The 17,182-nt window shown below is 56.6% G+C and overlaps 2 protein-coding genes across 2 annotated transcripts in view; one reads left to right on the forward strand and one right to left on the reverse strand.

Annotated features, from left to right (window-relative positions):
• The first annotated feature begins 906 nt into the window (after window positions 1–906).
• Window positions 907–9,125, forward strand: SLC29A4 (solute carrier family 29 member 4). Its single transcript, XM_027656745.1, has 11 exons — window positions 907–1,000; window positions 3,123–3,292; window positions 3,888–4,019; window positions 4,133–4,246; window positions 4,326–4,454; window positions 4,900–4,974; window positions 5,308–5,573; window positions 5,662–5,797; window positions 6,336–6,523; window positions 6,756–6,996; window positions 7,071–9,125. Exons 2-11 carry the CDS (start codon window positions 3,133–3,135, stop codon window positions 7,211–7,213), a joined length of 1,584 nt encoding a protein of 527 aa, XP_027512546.1. The 5' UTR covers window positions 907–1,000; window positions 3,123–3,132; the 3' UTR covers window positions 7,214–9,125.
• The window catches only part of TNRC18 (trinucleotide repeat containing 18), a 33,377-nt gene continuing 24,953 nt past the window's right edge, over window positions 8,759–17,182 (reverse strand). The window contains 10 exon segments of the mRNA XM_027656743.1: window positions 8,759–11,109; window positions 11,672–11,746; window positions 12,218–12,454; window positions 12,784–13,872; window positions 13,874–14,079; window positions 14,413–14,577; window positions 14,855–14,971; window positions 15,869–15,977; window positions 16,343–16,418; window positions 16,698–16,815. Of these exon segments, the coding sequence (XP_027512544.1) occupies window positions 10,903–11,109; window positions 11,672–11,746; window positions 12,218–12,454; window positions 12,784–13,872; window positions 13,874–14,079; window positions 14,413–14,577; window positions 14,855–14,971; window positions 15,869–15,977; window positions 16,343–16,418; window positions 16,698–16,815 (2,399 nt within the window). The 3' untranslated portion in view covers window positions 8,759–10,902.

A 17,182-nucleotide genomic window follows, 5' to 3' on the forward strand; every position in this document is an offset into this window, starting at 1 on the left:
ATTTATTGACTGCGAGGAGATTGTAATTCACAGCCCGGCGCGGTGCAGTCACGGTGTGCGAGCAGGGACGGCTCCTCTCCTCCTTCCCACTGCCTCCATCCTCCCGTGCTCCGGGTGAGGAGAGCACAGCAGGGCCTGGTCCCCCAGGGCTCTCGCCCAGTTCAGAGGGACACCTGCTGTGTCCCTCCCTGGGAGAAAACACGATACCATCAAATCCCAGTGATGGATCCTGCAGCCTTGGCCAGCTCACCCAACCCAGGAGGGGTAGGGACACCCGCAGGGTGCATTCCTGAAGCACACACCTTGGGGACACGCATCCTTTCCCTGGACAGAAATCCCCACTGCCCCACGCTGCTGATTCCCTTCCTCCTCTGCTCCCACCCTCTGGTTATGCTGGAGAACAGAGACCTCCCAGTTGCTTCTTCAGAAAGCTGGGGGATTGTTGTGTTCTGCTATCTAGAATTGCAATCCATCCATCCATCCATCCTGCTGACCCATTCTGCCCCTCTTACGCCAAAACCCTTTGCAGGGCAGGAACGATCCTGTCCCTGCAGCGCTCGTGCCCTGAATGGAATTACCGGGGCTTTCTTCCCAATTAATCTCTCTTTGCAATTAGCTCCGGGCCTCCGAAATCCCCCTAAGGCACCCATAGGCTGCACCTACAGGCGGTACCTATAAACGGTACCTATAGGCGGTACCCACAGGCGGTGCCTATAGCCAGGGGGGTATGGGCGTGCTCCGCTCATCGGGAAAGCCTCTCCCGCGGCCCCGGGGCCGGTGCGGGGGCTCGGAGGAGGAGCGGGAGGCCGGGCGGGGGCGGGCGCGAGGCAGAGCCGGGGGGAGGCAGAGCCGGGGCCGCCCCCGCTCCTCGCCGCCGCCGCACTCGGTCCGGCCCCCTCCCGGCGGAGGCTCCGGGATGGCGGGGCCGGGGGCCGGCGGCCGCCGGGGCTGAGCGGGGCGGGCCAGCGCCGCTGCCGCAGAGCCACCGCGGCGGAGAGAGGTAAGAACCGCCGCGACCTGTTGGGGGGCTCGGCCGGGACCGCCGGGGAGCGGGGGGAGAGCAGGGGGAGCCGCCGCCCCCAGAGGCCCTGCCCGCCCTGGCCCCTCAGAGCATCCTCCCCTGGCCCCCCACGAGCATCCTCCGGGCGCGGCCGGGGCTGGGCTCCCTGCGCTCTCCCCACGGCCAGGAGCTTCTTCTTCAGCCCGGGGGACGGGGGTTACTGAATGAACCCCGTTTGTGGCAACTTCGCCGCTGGCAAGATGTCGGAGACCCTTTTGGCAGGGCGATGATCGCTTCCCTGCCCTAATGGGGGGGTCTGCGGTGCCCGGGGGTCACCCAGAGCAGCGGGGCAGGGGGTCCCCCCGGGTTAGACCTCCGACCCGTGCCCTTGACGGAGAAACCCCCCCCGCTCGCACTCTGGGTGCAGAGGGGCGGCAGGGTGTAAATCCAGAGGGGCAGATGGATATAAATCCAACGGGAAGAGAAAATCCAATTCACAGCGGCGCAGGGATGCTCGGGGGAGCGAGGCGTGAGGCGGAGTGTGCCGGAGGCTGGTCCAGCTCCACGGCTGGGCAGCGCATCCCTCATCCTGCTCTGCTCCTGGCCCCGGGAAGTTTGGGCCACACACAGTAGGGACGTTTCCAGCCAGCATGTTCTCCAGCTGGGATCTCTATTATGGAAAAACCCTGCAACAGGCTTTCCCGGCATCCTGCCGGAGATGCTTCCTGCCGGGTTTTATTGCCTGGGGTGGCACCAGGCACAGGAGGGTGCTGGATGAAGGGGATCACAGCCAGCTCCTCTGGGAGCAGCAGGATGGAACAGTGTCCCCAACCAAAACATGCCCTGCTGGATTCTTCATCCCATGGGACTCTGGGATGGGGCCTCTTGGGGCCCACCCTGGTTGGTGCAGGGTAGGGACCCCAGCCCAGCCCCTCAGCCAGTGCTGTGACCTCAGCAGAGCCTCGGGGGCAGTGCTGCCCTGTGCCACCGTCCCTGCAGTGAGAGATGCATTTTAGGCTCCAGAAATTCACTCACAAGGTCTGTGAGCACCACGTTTGCCCTTACCCCAGGGGCCTTCCAGCATTCTCCCCATCTTGGCAGCTGGGGAGATGCTGGAAAACCTCTGTGCTCCTGCAAACACCATGTCTGGCAGGGAGACCAAAGAAATCAGTCTCATTGATTTTTCCTCCCCTGCCAGCCTCAACCTGCTGCCTTGGAAGAGATTTTTTTTTTTCCCCTCCCCCCTGATGCCTGGGGTCTCTGCAGGAGGTGGGTTGGGGGCAGGCTGGCATCCAGCAACTGGTGCCAGGAATTCAGAGTAGCCCCCTGGGCTGCTCCCCAGGGCCCCAGAGGGATGAACCCTGTTTTGGATGTTTTGGGGGGCTCACTGGAGGATTTAAAGTGTTTGGGGAGCTCATTTTGAGACGCATTCAGTGAGGACCCTCATGAGCATGATGCTGGGGTCTCTCTGGCAGCTCTCTGAGCAGCTTCATGCTATGCTGTGGTCCCTCAGAGAAGCAGATCAAAAAAAAGCAGGGTCTCATCCCGTCCTCTCCCTGGAAAGGCTGCAGGAGTGTGTCTGCCCAGGCCAGTGGCTCTGACCCAGCCCCAGGCATGAGAGATGCTGAAAAGGGCATAAACCAGAGCAAGCTGTGCTGCCTGAGGAGAGCAAGGGCTTCCCACAGCAGCCAGGATCTTCCCTGCAGCCGCCCTCCATGAGTGGTTTTCATCCATTAATTTCTCTAATTGCTTTTGGAAATCACAGCAGCGTTTTGTCTTCAGCAGCATCAAAGGGATGTGCTGAGCCAGGCTGGGGGGAGCGCTGTGCCTTGAGGGTGGCTTATGTGGATCCCCCACAGGCACTGCAAACCCAAACTCCTGCCCAGTGGGTCAAGGGATCCCATTCTCCTCAGGGAAATCATCTTCACAGGTGGAAAAAGCATGGGAGCCGCTGTGATACTGTGAGGTGGCAATACTCAGGGTTATGCCATCGTCCCTTGTAGACCACTGGCATCACCCAGGGGATGATCCCCGAGGGGGGACACAGGAGCCAGGACCCACCTGTGTGCCCTGAGGGTGTGACAGCTCTCCCTCCCTTCCTCTCTCCCTCCCTCCCTCCCAGGTTGTCCAGGATGGGCTCGGTGGGAGCCGAGCGCTTCAAGGAGCTGAGCCCGGCAGGGACGCCCGAGGGCAACGTGGTGATGAGCTTCAGCTTCGACAGCTACCAGCTGGAGGAGGACGAGCTGCAGAGGGGCAGCCAGGCCAAGGGCGTCCTCACCTTCATGGAGCCAGGTGAGGGCAGGCACCCTGGGTTCCCACCCATTTAGAGGCTTCCTGGGATGGGTTTAATAGCCACAAATGGCCTGAAATGCTACAAAATTGGCCAACACCTTTTTTCATCCCTCTTTGTACCCATGTGAGCCAACCAGCACATCCCTTGGCAGTGGGCTCTGCAGGCTGGTAAGGAGTTGAGGTTTTGTGCCCTGGTTCTCCTGCCTGCAGCCTGCAGCTTCACCCTTCTCCATGCAGCAATCAGGGGTGCTCCTGGGATTTACCCTAGCCCTGCTCCACATCCTGAGGCATCCCTGTCCACTTCCACACCCACCTCAACCCCTCCTGCAGCACTGCCTGGCTCTCAGCTTATTCAGCTGCAATTAAAACTCAATCAGCCCTTGAAGCCTGGGTGTTTTCCTGCCTCCTGGGTCTCCCACTGAAATGTCTTTATTTAGGGAAGGAGTTTCTTGGGGCTGGGGCTGTTTATTTGTGAGATCTGCAAGGTGCTGGAGGCACTCTTTTCATCAGCCCAAGATGGGGATCTGACGCAGGTCCCAGGGGTGCAGCAGTGCCACTGTCATGTCTTTTCTCTTTCTTTCCCCTTTTGGGGCAGCCTCTGAGGATCCCGAGCCCCAGGATCGATACCATGGGATTTATTTTGCCATGCTGCTGGCTGGGGTGGGATTCCTCCTGCCCTACAACAGCTTTATCACCGATGTGGATTACCTGCACCATAAATACCCAGGTAGGTCTCCAGCAGCTGTAGGATTTCCCTGCCACCCCAAACTGGGAGAGAGCTCGGCTGCACTTCCAGGGGAGCTGGATCCCTGCCCTCCTCCATCACCTGCCTCTCTGCAGGGACCTCCATCGTCTTTGACATGAGCCTCACCTACATCCTGGTGGCCCTGGTGGCCGTGATCCTCAACAACGCGCTGGTGGAGCTGCTGAGCCTGCACACCCGGATCTCTGTGGGTGAGTGGGGGTCCCTGCACCCCTGGTAGTGCTGTCCCCATGCTGCTCCCCTGCCACAGCCTCTGTGTCCCACCCACAGGCTATCTCTTTGCCCTGGGACCCCTGCTGTTTGTCAGCATCTGTGATGTCTGGCTGGAGCTCTTCAGCCGCAGGCAGGCCTACGCCATCAACCTGGTGGCTGTCGGGGTGGTGGCCTTTGGCTGCACAGGTATGTGGGAGAGCAGCTGGTGCTGGGACATGCACAGGTAGGGGTGGGAAACAGCCTCATTCCAGAGCCATGGTCTCCTGGGACTACCTCTCGCCCTGATCCCTATAACTTGTATCCCTGCTCCACCCCCTCCACCTCTGTCCAGGCACCACAGGGCTGACCAGGGGCACCAAACTGTGCATTGGTCACCAGCACCCCCGATTTGGGCCACCATAGTGGCTTCCCAAGCCCCCACACCCGGTCGCTAATCATGGTGGGAACAGACATGGTGGGGCATGTGGGGAGGGGAAAAAAGCCTTCAGCTTTTCGGGCAGGGAGAATTTGGGAACGCTGCAGCTCCCAGTTAGCTCAGCATGTGGGCTCCCACTGAGGTTTCTTCCCCCTTCCCAATGTTTCGGCTGCAGCAAAAATCCCTCCTTCTCCCCTCTTTGTATCTCTCCTGAAGTGCAGCAATCCAGCTTCTACGGCTACACGGGGCTGCTGCCCAAGCGCTACACGCAGGGAGTGATGACAGGCGAGAGTAAGTATCTGTGTCCCCTGCCAGTGTCCACGTCCCACCACATGGGCTTGCTCAGGGGGGCCCTCCTGTGCCTTCTCCTGGGTCCCCACTGTCCCCAGCTGGGTTTCCAGCATAGCAGAGACACTCCAGGGTGTTTAATGGTTTCTAAATCCCTGCCACACCAAGCTGGGGGTGGGGATGTCTGCCAGGAGCTGCCTTCATCACCCCAAAATCCCTGCTGGTTAGCTCCTCCATATCAGGAGGCATCACATCCAGGCACTGGGGGGACGACAGGGATCCCTGATGTGTGGGGCTCAGCAGGATGCAGTGCTGACAGGTCTCCCACACCCCCAGGCACCGCCGGGGTCATCATCTCGCTCAGCCGCATCTTCACCAAGCTGCTGCTGTCGGACGAGAAGGAGAACACCGTCATCTTCTTCTTCATCTCCATCGGCATGGAGCTGACCTGCTTCATCCTCCACCTCCTGGTGAAGCGCACCCGCTTCGTCCGCTACTACACGGAAGGGTCCCGCAAGGGCCTCCCCGAGACGCGGGGGGCCGGCGACCCCGGGACGGGCTACCGCGTCCACCACGACGTCACCTCCGAGGACGTCCGATTTGTAAGCCGAGGGTGGGTCTCCCCGCTGGCCCCTGGGGTCCTGCTCACCACTGCAGCTCAGCACTGCTGTCCCCTGTCCCCCCAACCAGGAGAACCGGCAGCGGGGGCAGCCCAGCTCCCCCCGGGACAGCCCGGGCCCCGAAGCTGAGCTGGCTGGCAGCGGCACCTACATGCGCTTTGACGTCCCTCGGCCCAAAATCAAGAGGAGCTGGCCCAGCTTCCGAGGTGGGTGGTGGGCTCGGGGGGTGAGCCATGCCCATGGGGTGGGTCTGCAGCATTTTGTGGGGTGGAATTGGTGATTGGTGATGCAGAGTTATGGGGAAGGATCATCCCCAAAGCTGGAGAGGGACTTTTGACAAGGGCATGGGGGAATGGCTTCAAACTGTCAAGAGTGCAGGGTAAGGTTGGATGCTGGGAAGAAATTCTTCCCTGTGAGGGTGGTGAGGCCCTGGCATAGGTTGCCCAGAGAAACTGTGGCTGCCCCATCCCTGGAAGGGTTCAAGGCCAGGTTGGATGGGGCTTGGAGCAACCTGGGATAGTGGAAGGTGTCCCTGTCCGTGGCAGGGAGTGGAGCAGGATGGTCTTTAAGGTCCCTTCCAACCCAAACCATTCTAGGATTCTATGATACCTTTCCTAATGACGTGCTCAAAACTGTGGGGCAAACTCATCTGTGGAAGCCACCCCTGGGGGTCAGACGAGGCTTTCAGGCTCTGCAAGCAGAGGGCTGCAGTTTTGGCTGAGCTGTGCTGCCTGTCCCTGCCAGACATGCTGCTCTACCGCTACGTCGTGTCCCGGCTCATCTGGGCCTACATGCTCTCCATCGCCATGACCTACTTCATCACGCTGTGCCTCTTTCCCGGGCTGGAGTCGGAGATCCACAACTGCACTCTGGGGGAATGGCTCCCCATCCTCATCATGGCCATCTTCAACCTCTCTGATTTCGTCGGCAAGGTAGGAGAGAGGCCAGCACCAGCACAGGGAGGCTCTGTCCTCCTCCTGTGTCCTCTTTCTAAGCCACTTGGCTCCAACAAGGGTTATCTCCACCCCATGGTATCTGACCATGAGGTTCCTGCAGCAGTTGGTCTTGCCACCATCTTGTCTCCTTGTTGCCTCATTTTGGGCACCTTCTTGCCCTCCCCAGCCCCCCTACCCCCCCCCACACAGTCTCTCCCCCTCACTGTAGATCCTGGCTGCCCTGCCCTACGACTGGAGAGGGACCCACCTCCTCGTCTACTCCTGCCTTCGCGTGGTCTTCATCCCCCTCTTCATCATGTGCGTCTACCCCAATGGGCAGCCCACCTTCGGCCACCCTGCCTGGCCCTGCATCTTCTCCCTCCTCATGGGCATCACCAACGGCTACTTCGGCAGTGTCCCCATGATCCTGGCCGCAGGAAAAGTGAGCCCGGAGCAGCGGGAGCTGGCAGGTAGGACCTAGTCCTCACTGGGATCCCAGGTGGGGTGGCCAGAACACCCTGACACCTCGTGTCCCTTCCCACAGGGAACACCATGACTGTGTCCTACATGACGGGCTTGACGCTGGGCTCGGCCGTGGCGTACTTTGCCTACAGCCTCACCAGTACCTCCCACAGCACCTGTTTCTACACCGAAACCTCCAACGGCTCCTTCACCTTGGGGTACTGAGCCCTGGGGCGGGGGGGACAAGATGGGACCTGTTTCCCACCATTGTCCCCACCGCCCCACTTGGCCCATGTCCCTCCTCTGGGACAGGGTGGACAGGGACTGGCATCCTGTGGGCACAGGGCCGTGGCATTCCAGAAAGGCCCGTGCTGCCCAGACAGGCGCTGCACAGGGCCACTTCTCGGGGTGACATTCCTCCCACCCCAGAGGACAGTCCTGTTGTTTTTGGGGGGGATCCCCATCAGAGATGTGCAGCTCCCCAGTGGACCCTGGGGATCTTCCGTTTGAGCCAAGCCATCGCCAGGAGGAAGAAAATACTGCCAAATCCCAAAGGGAATAGGACCAGTGCTGGAGAGGAAGGTGATGAAGGGCTGGTGAGGAAGAAAAGGAGCAAGAGAGGAAGGAAACATTCCTTCAGTCCCCAGTGGCTCCAGGAAGGTTGGTCTCGACTTTTCATTGATGGTGCTGCAGGTTTTCACCAAGAATGGTTTGAAATCCCAATCCATCTCTAAACATGCCAATTGCTGTGTAAAAGAGCCAATTCAGTTCTGCTGGTTGAGAAAAAAATGATTTTTTTTTTTTTCTTGATTGTGTCTTGTTTTGCACCCCCCATAACTGCAGGAGAGGCAGGGTCTTGCCTCTCCCCCACCCCACACTGTGAATCTGCCCCATTACAATGGGGCGGGGGGGTCCCCAAGGCTACAGCACTGCCAGTGCCACCCACGGGCCATTGCTGAGCTTTGAGATTTATTGCAAGGGACATAAGTGAAGCTGATTAAATGATTAAATGCCTTTGCAATGATGGCTGGTCCTTACTTGTGTGCCACCGGCACTTGGCTGCTGGTGACGGGCTGGGCTGGCAAACACACACAAGGTGATGCTGCTGCCTGTCCCGTGGGGTCTTGGGGTGTCTCTTGTGTTGCTCCCCAGCTCCAGGGTCCCCTTTGTCACCTGGGGCGGTTGGACTTGTCACCAGGTCCCATTGGACCCCTCCCAGCCTGCAAACTGCTGCGGGCAGCATGTGGGAGAGGGAATGGGCCAAGAGGAGCAGAAAGGATCTGGAGAAGGTGCCAACACCACTTTTTGGGACTGGCTGCACCTCGCTGTGCCAGGAGCTGGCGGGTGCCCCCTTCCAGGGAAGCAAGCCCAAGGAGGTGGCAAGTGCCAGGCTTGGCACCCTGACTCAGCCCCCCCAGCACCGGAGGGTCTTGCCATGCCAAGCTCCTCACTGGCTGAGGTGCAGCTCACACCACAAAGAGCAAATCCAGCATTTCATCCTCAACACGTGGTGGGTGCCATGAGTGTGGTGGCCCAGGAAGGACTCACACCTCCTGCCCACAGGCCCCATCCAGCAGAGACCTCTGCTCAGGGGTCCCATCCTGTCACCACATCACATGGACGGGTTCTCCCCAGAAAAGCCACACTGGCACTTGGGTTGGGTCTTTTCCCAATTCAGGGGCTGAGCCAAAAAGTAATCGTTGCCACCAAGGGGAGAAAAAACCCACGGTCAGGACAAGCGAGACAAAGAAAGATGCTTCGCTGGGTTGCTTTTTTTCAATTAATTTTTTTTTTTTTTATGAAAAAAGATCACACGGAGTTCTCCAACAAACAGAATGCCAAAAAAATTGTTTTAAACAAAACATAAACAAAACAAAACAAAAAAGACAAAAACCTGGCTCTCCTTTCCTCTCGATTGTCTGAAATATCCTTGTGTTCCATAGAAGGCAGTGGGTTTTAAGTGCTTTCTATTTAACATTAGCATAAAATCTCTCTCGCGCGCTCTCTCTCGCTCTTTAAAATATGCTCACACAATTTGCTTCTAGAAGTACAGTACACTTTGAGCGTGGGGGGGTGTGCCTGTTCCCAGATCATTTACAATCACAATCCAACAGGAAATAAAAAATAATATTCTAAACGTCAGACTGTGTTCATTTCTGCCGTTGTGGGTTTTTTTCTTTTTTTTCCTTTTTTATAATTTCATAATTTTTTTCACAGTTTTAAAAAGTTTATATTTATATATATATATTTATATTTATATTTATAATTAAAAAGTTGAATCCATTTAAAGACTTATAATACAGGAGGGCTAAAGAGTCTTTTGGTACATTAAAACTGTACAGGCTAGAACCGTTCACTGTCCGCCGTGCCGAGGCGCCGGTGGCCCGGGGTGGAGATGGTACAAGCTCAGCACCATGTGGTTTGTTTAAAGGACGAGGGGTAACTCTGCAGGGGTGTCCCTCTCCCCTGAGCCCTGGCCTCCAGTCTCTGGTACACAGCTGGTACCAGGGCGGAGAGTTTCCAGTCTGTCCTTGGTTTAAGCGTCTCCCCACCGGAGCCTGGGCCGAGCCGGGCCCCGCTCCGCGTCCCAGCGATCTGTAGTGCGAGTCGGTAGTTGCAAAGATCAGTGCGTCTCTTGGAGTTTTGTTTTAAGTGCAAGGATGGTGCATCGTTCTCCTCCGGTTCTCCTCCAGTGTCCCCTCTGGGCAGGTGTAAAACCCTGGAGCAGCGGTGGTGGTGCCACAGGTCCGGCATGTGCCCAGTGGGAGCGAGACAGTGGGTGAGCATCCCCGTGGGGAGTCAGGCCCGCTGGATGGAGCAAGCTGGGCGGTCCCCTCCCTGAGCCCAAGGTGGCAGCAGGGCTCTGGCTGTGGGAATGCTGCAGGCAGGCACAGCCGGGTTCATACATCATCCCCATTCCCTTCAAAGGATGGGTAAAGGCTTCCCAGCAGCTCCACATCTCTGATCAGGCAAGGCATGGAGGCTAAAGGTGGGTGAGGGATGCCGGAATCCAATGGCCTGTGGTCTCCTCTCCTCCAAGCACCGAGCAGCAGCAGTTTTTCCCAGTCATTTCCCGCCCCTTCACTGCACACTCCAAGTTCTTTGTTTGCCAAGTGTCACCCCCCTCACCACAAGCTTGCTCCCCCCAGCACCTTTCCAGGGCAGGAGGAACAGAGAGCGATGAAAAGAGAGTTCAGACTGTTTGTTTGAGGCAGTGGGAAGGTAGCATCCCAGACTGGGTGTTGGCTCCTCTTCCACCTGGCTCCTCCTATCCCGGTGATCTCTTCTGCTGGGACCAGCCCCACCCCACTGTGTTCCATGCTGCCAGAGGGGCCTCCAGGGAAAGGGAACTGCAAAAAGGCGCTGAGAGGATCGAGACGAGGCGCTGAGAGAGACTCATCTCCTTTCTCTTTCACCCTGTCCTTCCTAAAGGGTCATGCGAAACTAAGCAGGAAAGGGAATATAAGGACGGAGAGGAGCGCACGTGGAAGGTGAGTGGGTGTCCTTCCACGCACGGGTGGCTTCCGAGCTACTGACGGGGGCAAATGACACAAAAGGGATCCCTCCTGCCGGGGGGTCCCGCTGGTGAAATGATCACGAGACCCATGTGCTTTCCTGGACCAAAAGGAGGAAGGGAGAAGTTGGTCAAGTGTCACCTTACTTAAAGCCACTTCCAGAAGAGCCTTGGGCGTTCAAGCACCACCACCACACCCAAGGGCATCTTCCCCGAGTCCTGTAACTGCTTCCCCAACCCCTTTCTTCAGCCCTCTCCTTCCTCCTCGCGTCTCTCGCGCTCTCCTGTCTGTAGTGTGACACAGAAATGAGCATTGAAAGAAACAATCATGTCGTCTGAACAGGCACGTCCTCAGGTTTGTCCCGTCCCTCCCAGGGGGTGGCACGTGTCCCCTGGGCAGTCAGCAGATGACAGGGACCCCGTCGGTGTTGAAGATCATGCCCGTGGTGGGCTCGTAGGTCCCTGCAAGGTAGTAGAGGTCCTCACTGTCCTGGTATTTCTTCGTCTTTAGCATCTGCTCGTACTGATCCAGACCAACAACAAGACACTTGTGTGAGATGGTCTGGACATCGTTCTCATCCACGTGAGAGGACTGGTAGAGGGCTCGCTGCACAGCAGGAACAGAAGGAAGCAGGTGGGAAGAAAAGGAGAAATTAGATCTCACAGCAGTAACAGCATCGTCTTCAACATGTAGGAAAACCACCCATCACAACAGGACAGGGCTCTGTTCACACTCAAGAACTTCCCACTCATTCCAACAGCCAGCCCAGGGGAGGGACAATGAGAATCTGCACCAGCCTATGGGCAGCCTGGACACAGTCCATCCAGCCCGCTGAGCCTGAGCCCTGGCTTTCACTCAGCTCCCACCAAGGGGAATGCTGCGGCTGCCAAACACACGTACAGGGGAACGTGAAGGCCCGGAGTCTGTCATTCTCACTTCAAGGATACAAATGCAAAGATGGGTGCTGGATACCAATCCACTGTTCCTACCCACACCCAGGACCTGCAGCTACTCCCACCCTCCCAGAAAACATCATCCCAAGTCCTGGACACTGCAGACTCAGCTGAGGCAAAGAGCAAGAGTCAGAGAAGCTTGGGGGCATTTCCCCAGCACCATTTGTTACAGGGTGCCTGGCATTCCCTCCCAGCCTTTCCCCAGCCAGACCAACCTCCATAAAGTCCTTCCTCTGGTTGGATGCCTGCAAAGCTGTGGACAGACTCCTGCCTGATTTCTGATCCCAGCGCTGTGCCCAAGAAGGAAAGAGGAAACAGAAATGAAAAGCAGGTGAATTAGTTGTTTTTCTACGTCAGCACGTCCTGCCCATCTCATGTGCCTTTGGAACTTCAACTCCCGCCCACAGCCACTGGGAATAAAACCTAAGAGCCTGTTATAAACAAAGCACATGTGTGCAAAATTCAGTGTTTCTGAGCACCAGGCCAGTCACTGTAAAGACTTGATCTGGCTCTTGACATTCTTTTTGGACCAACACAGAAGTCTTTATTTCCTATTAGGATAAAACCCACCGCTCCCCTGTTCAAGGGGCAAACACCAAGCTCGTCCACACCACAGGCAGCCCCCACAACATGAAAGGATGAGGCCACCCCCATCAGGGTACCAGTAAGAAACTGGGCCAGGCGTGTTTTCCTCATCCGTGGAAAGAAACAAAAGGGAGCAAGGAGCTTTGCAGCCCTCTCAGCAAAGGAGACCGGCCTACCTTGCCTTCGTTGAGTTTCTTCCCAGGGTTGGTTTCTTCTGGGTGATAGAACCATTTGACCCGGACCACCATGTTGTTCCCCCAGGACTCCCACATGCTCTGGATCCGGCCAATGTAGGGCAGGTTGGGGCGGCCGGCGGAGAGGAAAACCGCACAGTCTCCGATGCGGATTATCTCCTTGCCCCGGACGATGGCCTTGTAGAACAGCTTCCTGGCCTTCCCTTTCATTCCACGTCTCTGCCAAGAGAGGATTGCGCAGGTGAGCAGCCAGGGACCACCCAGGTTTTCCCCAACCACAACTGCTTGCCCTGTCCCACGTGCATCCCTTTGCTGTTGGCAGGGCCACAGTATTCCCACAGGAAGTGCGGCAGAGGGACACGCCATGCAGGATGGCTCCCCCAGACACAGCTAAGGCCAACCCCAGTCTCCCGAAAACTGGAGACCTTGGCTGAGGACACACCACGACAGCAGTTTCACCACCCCAGGAGAAGGGGAAGGGGTAAGAGGCACCAGAAGGCAAACACCAGAGCCGAGCGTCACAGAACAGCGGGAGAGACTCCGTTTACCTGCGTGGGTTTCCCGAACCACTTCCACAGCTGCCGTGCAGGGAGGAAAGCAGCGATCTTGGGCCTGTTCTCCACGGACGGCAGGCGCTGGCGCTTGGCCAGCTCCTTGGTGGTGGGCAGGTGGATGCCCTCACGCTTCTTGGGCCTGCTCTTGTTGCCGCTCTGCGGCGGCGCCGGCTGCGGCACCGGCTGCTGCGCCGGCTGCTTCTGGCTCTGCGGGTGGGAGGACGCGCGGGATTTCCCCGCCTGCTTGGTTTGCTTGGGCGGGAGGGTTTGTTGCACCGAGGAACTCGGCTGGGCCTCGGCTACTTCGTCGTCAGAGCTGCAGGAGGAATCTTCGTCCGTAGTGGAGGAGGAGGAAGAGCTGGAACTCGATGAAGAAGAGGTCGATGAGGTGGAGGAAGAGGAGGAAGAGGAAGATGAAGAGGAGCTGCTGCTAGAAGAGGAAGAGGAGGAGGAATTGGAGGAAGACAGAGGGGTAGATGCTCTTGAGCTGGCTGAACTGCTGTCCTGGGCTTCCCCTCGGTTCTTGTCAGCCTCCTCTTCTCCCTCTGACTCTGAGCTGCTGTCGCTGCTGTTGCTCTCAGACTCTTCCACTGCTGCTGGAGCTGCTGCCTTTTCTTCCTGGTCCTTGGAGGCAGTGAGGCTCTCCACTGAGCCATCAAACTTTCCTCCAAAGCTGGCAGGAGAAGGGTCTCCCTCAGCCACTTTGGCTCGGGAAGATTTCTGCTTGCCCTCCACACTCACTGCAGTGGAATAGCCCAGCCCCAGGAGACCCTTCCCATCTCTGCGGCTGGCCAGGTTTGAGTCCTCCAGCATCCTCATCGCCTCCTTCATCTTCTTTGTCTTTGGAGACATCACGCCCTCATGGTCCAGCTTGATCAGGATTTCGCTGTCATGCTTCCTCTGAGCCTTGACCACGGTGCCAAACTCCTGTGTCTCTTCTGTGGGTCGCCCTTTCTTGGCCTTGGCTTTTGACCCTGAAGCCTCACTGGAGCCGTAGGCTGCCAGTGTTCCCGGGAGGTCACTGTAGGGTTCTGTGCCAAGGATGCTGCCGAACACAGCAGGCTGGTAAGTGGGCTGGGGGGGGGCTGTGCAGCTTAGTGGAGATCTTCATTTTGCTGGCTTTTGACCGCTTTTCCTCCGTGGGAGCAGGAGAGCCTCCGGTCGGCAGCGGTTGCGATTTTCTTGACCCCTTCATGCTTGGCTTGCCCAAGCAGGTTGGCTTCTCTGGGACTGAGGAGGTAACAGGTGAGGACTCACCCTGATCCTTCTCTTCAGGCAAGGCAGCCTCTTCTGCAGAAGGGAGGAAACACAAAGACATGATGTTATCCATCCAGATGGGCTTTATTAGCTCAGACTCAACCAGACACCAATGCTGACCCATCTCTGGCCAAATGTGGCTTGTTCCTGCCTGCTCAGGTACCCCAAAGGGACACAGGTACTCAATGCTCACTGAGCAGCCTGGCCTGATGCCAGTGCCCATGGGCAGCTGACAGGTAATGCCCAGAGATGCTGCTTCAACTTCAGGGGCTCAGACTGCAGATCTCCTGCTCTAATTTGGGGAGAGCAGTAGGGAACTGTGCAAGGATTCCCTAAACTCCAGGTGTGGCAGTGGTCACAACCTACCAGCTTTTGCCTTGACGCTTGGCTTTCTCCCTCGCCCTTTGCCCTTTGACACAGGCTCCTCTGACCCCAGTGCAGTTCCTTCTTTTCCTTCTCCAGTGTCTTTGCTGGATTTACGGCTACGGCGCTTGGTGCTGGGCACCAAAAGGGCAGGGGAAGGCTCAGCACCTGCAACAGGTCAAAGTGATAGTCAAATACAGTCAAACAACACATAAAACAGAGATGTGACTCAGGGAACGTATCCCAACTGATTCTGCAATAGGGACTGGGCCTTCTTCCCTGTGGATTATATCCCACCCCAGCTCTGTGTGTCCGTAATTGATGGTGCAATCCTTGTGACTGAAAGTCTGTGAACTTGTCCCAAAATCTCAGAGGCAACTGGCCTGAAACTCCCCACATTTCATAGTGGGAAGTAGCTTGCAAAAAACTGAATGGCAAAACTCACACTGGATCTTGTAGTCAGGTGGGAGAAGCCGAATGTGAGACAGTGGGATGCGTCCCGTGTCCCCGTCATCAAACTCTACTGTGATGAGATCACCATCTTCCTCCAGATCCAGGGTTCCTGTAGGATGAGGGAGCAGAAAGTGGGATTAGGAACAAATGCTACAGTACAAACCCCTTGTAAGGCAAGTGGGGACAGGGGAAAAGACAGGGATCCTGCACTAGCTCCAAAGCATCCTTTCCAAAGCAGGGAGGGCACACTTTGCAATGGAAAGTCCCTGATAATACTAAACCAGCCCACCCAGTGTGAAATTCCCCAGTCAGCAGCACTCCTCCAGAACATAACAGCCATTCCAGTTCGACTCTCCACCTCCTTCCACTCTTCCCTTCTGTTCTTGCAGAAATTCACTTCCCTGTTTTCATTGCAGTATCTGTTTGGTTTTTTTTTACCTGCAATCTGTAACTACTCTCAGCAATCACAAACTGCTGCTATTTCACCTTCTCCAAGAGGATTAAGTTGTGTTCCCACGCTCTCTTCTTGCATCAGCATTACTGGTCTATAACTCACAAGTAATTCTTCCTTTACACACATGTAGTGTGACCAAGGGCCCAAAAGCAAGACCAGCCATGGCAGAATTGCCCAGAGCTTTCACGGCCTTTTTAATGGGACCGGACCGGGGAGTTGATACGTCAGCAGTGAAGCTGTGAGTGTCCAGGTGATGCAGAAACCTCCACAACCTCAGAAATCACTGGTACCTGGAGTCAATTCTGACTTTCTAAAATGTACTGAATTTCTCTGATATTTTTAAGCTCCTAAATTGCTCAGGCCTCTTCCTGAACCAACAGGATGTCACTAAATCAGCATCATGAATGAGTTGGGCGTGATCTGGAGGAGAAGAATGGGCCAGGCTCTGACCTCCAGGATGCTCACAGCAGAGCTCAGGGCTTCTCCAGAAAAGCCTGACATCCCTCAGGACACACAGGACCGAGACATCCCGGGTTCACCAGGTGGCCTTACCTCGGACAACTGTCCCTGGGTAGAGGCAGCGGTACTGCTGGCTCCAGTAGGCTGCAATCCTCGTGCCCTCGGGCAGGAACCGCACTGAAGGGGGTTTCACATCGATGATCTGCTCAGGACAAGAGGAAGGCAATTACTGACATTCCTTGCACCAGCACAGACCATCCCACCACACCTGGCATGGAGCAAAGTAGCTCTGGAGAAGGCAAGTGACAGTCTCCCTGCTGGGAAATGGCCTCCTGTCTGCTCACAGGGCAGGGTGAAGGACTATCCCTGCTGGAATACAGAAGTGGTGCCCACTGCCAGTGGCCATGGGGCAGCAAGCACACCAAGGGGAGCTCTGCCCACAGAGGCAGGAACAGGGCATCCCTGCAGCCCCAGCTGGGGAAGGGAACGAGGTGGTTTCCAGCTTGCCTCCTCCACCCCAAAACAGGGTTCAGGCACCAAGGTCAAGCACCCCTTGGCCTCACATACCGCTTCCTGTAAGAGCTGCTCCAGGCAGTAAATGTGGGGACGGTTTCCCCTCTCGCCTTCCACCACCACACGGTATCTGAAACACACAGGCCCAGTCAGACACGGCACATGGGAGACATCACCCCAACCAGTAACAGCTCCTTCAGAGCCCCACCACCAGTTTATGTCAGTGCATTTAACGAGACGTTAAAGGGATTTTCCTCAGCACTGATATACCAGAGTGAACTCTCCTTCTCTCCCTCCCTGCCAGACTCTGTCAGTCTCTGTGCAGTCAGCCCTACAGAACCCCCAAATGGATCCCTGCAGCAGCTATGTCCGGCAAATCCCAGGTGGATACAGCAGTCCCTCAACTCACATGTCTGGTGAATGTACCGTCTTGACATGCCCAGCATAGAGTAGCTTGTCATCCATGGGGATGAGGACACGCAGACCATCTTTCAGCTCATCCTTGTCAATGATGCAGGATCGAGGAGCTGTGAGGTGTTGGAGCAAGATGGGGATTAGCGAGCACCACATATGGAAAAGGGACATCGCCTGGAGAAGGAAACCTCACACTCACAGCATCCCCCTCCCCTAGGAAAAGGCCAGCAAGCAGAAAGCGCTCGCTCGCGCTCTCTCTCTTTCTCTCTGGCTAGCTCCTGGCAGAGGTAACAAAAATTAATAATAATAAATAATAAGTCCCCCCTCTTAGTAATAACAACATACCAAAGAGTGGGCTTCAACTACATGTCAGAGTGGGACACTCTGACAAGGCTTGTTTTTAACTGAAGTCACTGAAAAAGTGATATCTCCACCCCAAGGACTCATATCTTTGGATGAGGAACATGGGAAAGCAGCACA

Source organism: Corapipo altera, unplaced genomic scaffold (assembly GCF_003945725.1).
Source record: "Corapipo altera isolate COAL_440 unplaced genomic scaffold, ASM394572v1 104, whole genome shotgun sequence".
NCBI lineage: Eukaryota > Metazoa > Chordata > Aves > Passeriformes > Pipridae > Corapipo > Corapipo altera.

What these genes read in the sequence shown, in the direction of transcription:
- SLC29A4 (XM_027656745.1), top strand. Translation starts at nt 3,133, where the DNA reads ATGGGCTCGGTGGGAGCCGAGCGCTTCAAGGAGCTGAGCCCGGCAGGG. An exon ending in CCTGCACCATAAATACCCAG is followed by an intron (nt 4,020 to 4,132) that starts GTAGGTCTCCAG and finishes GCCTCTCTGCAG; the next exon opens with GGACCTCCATCGTCTTTGAC. An exon ending in TCTCTGATTTCGTCGGCAAG is followed by an intron (nt 6,524 to 6,755) that starts GTAGGAGAGAGG and finishes CCCTCACTGTAG; the next exon opens with ATCCTGGCTGCCCTGCCCTA.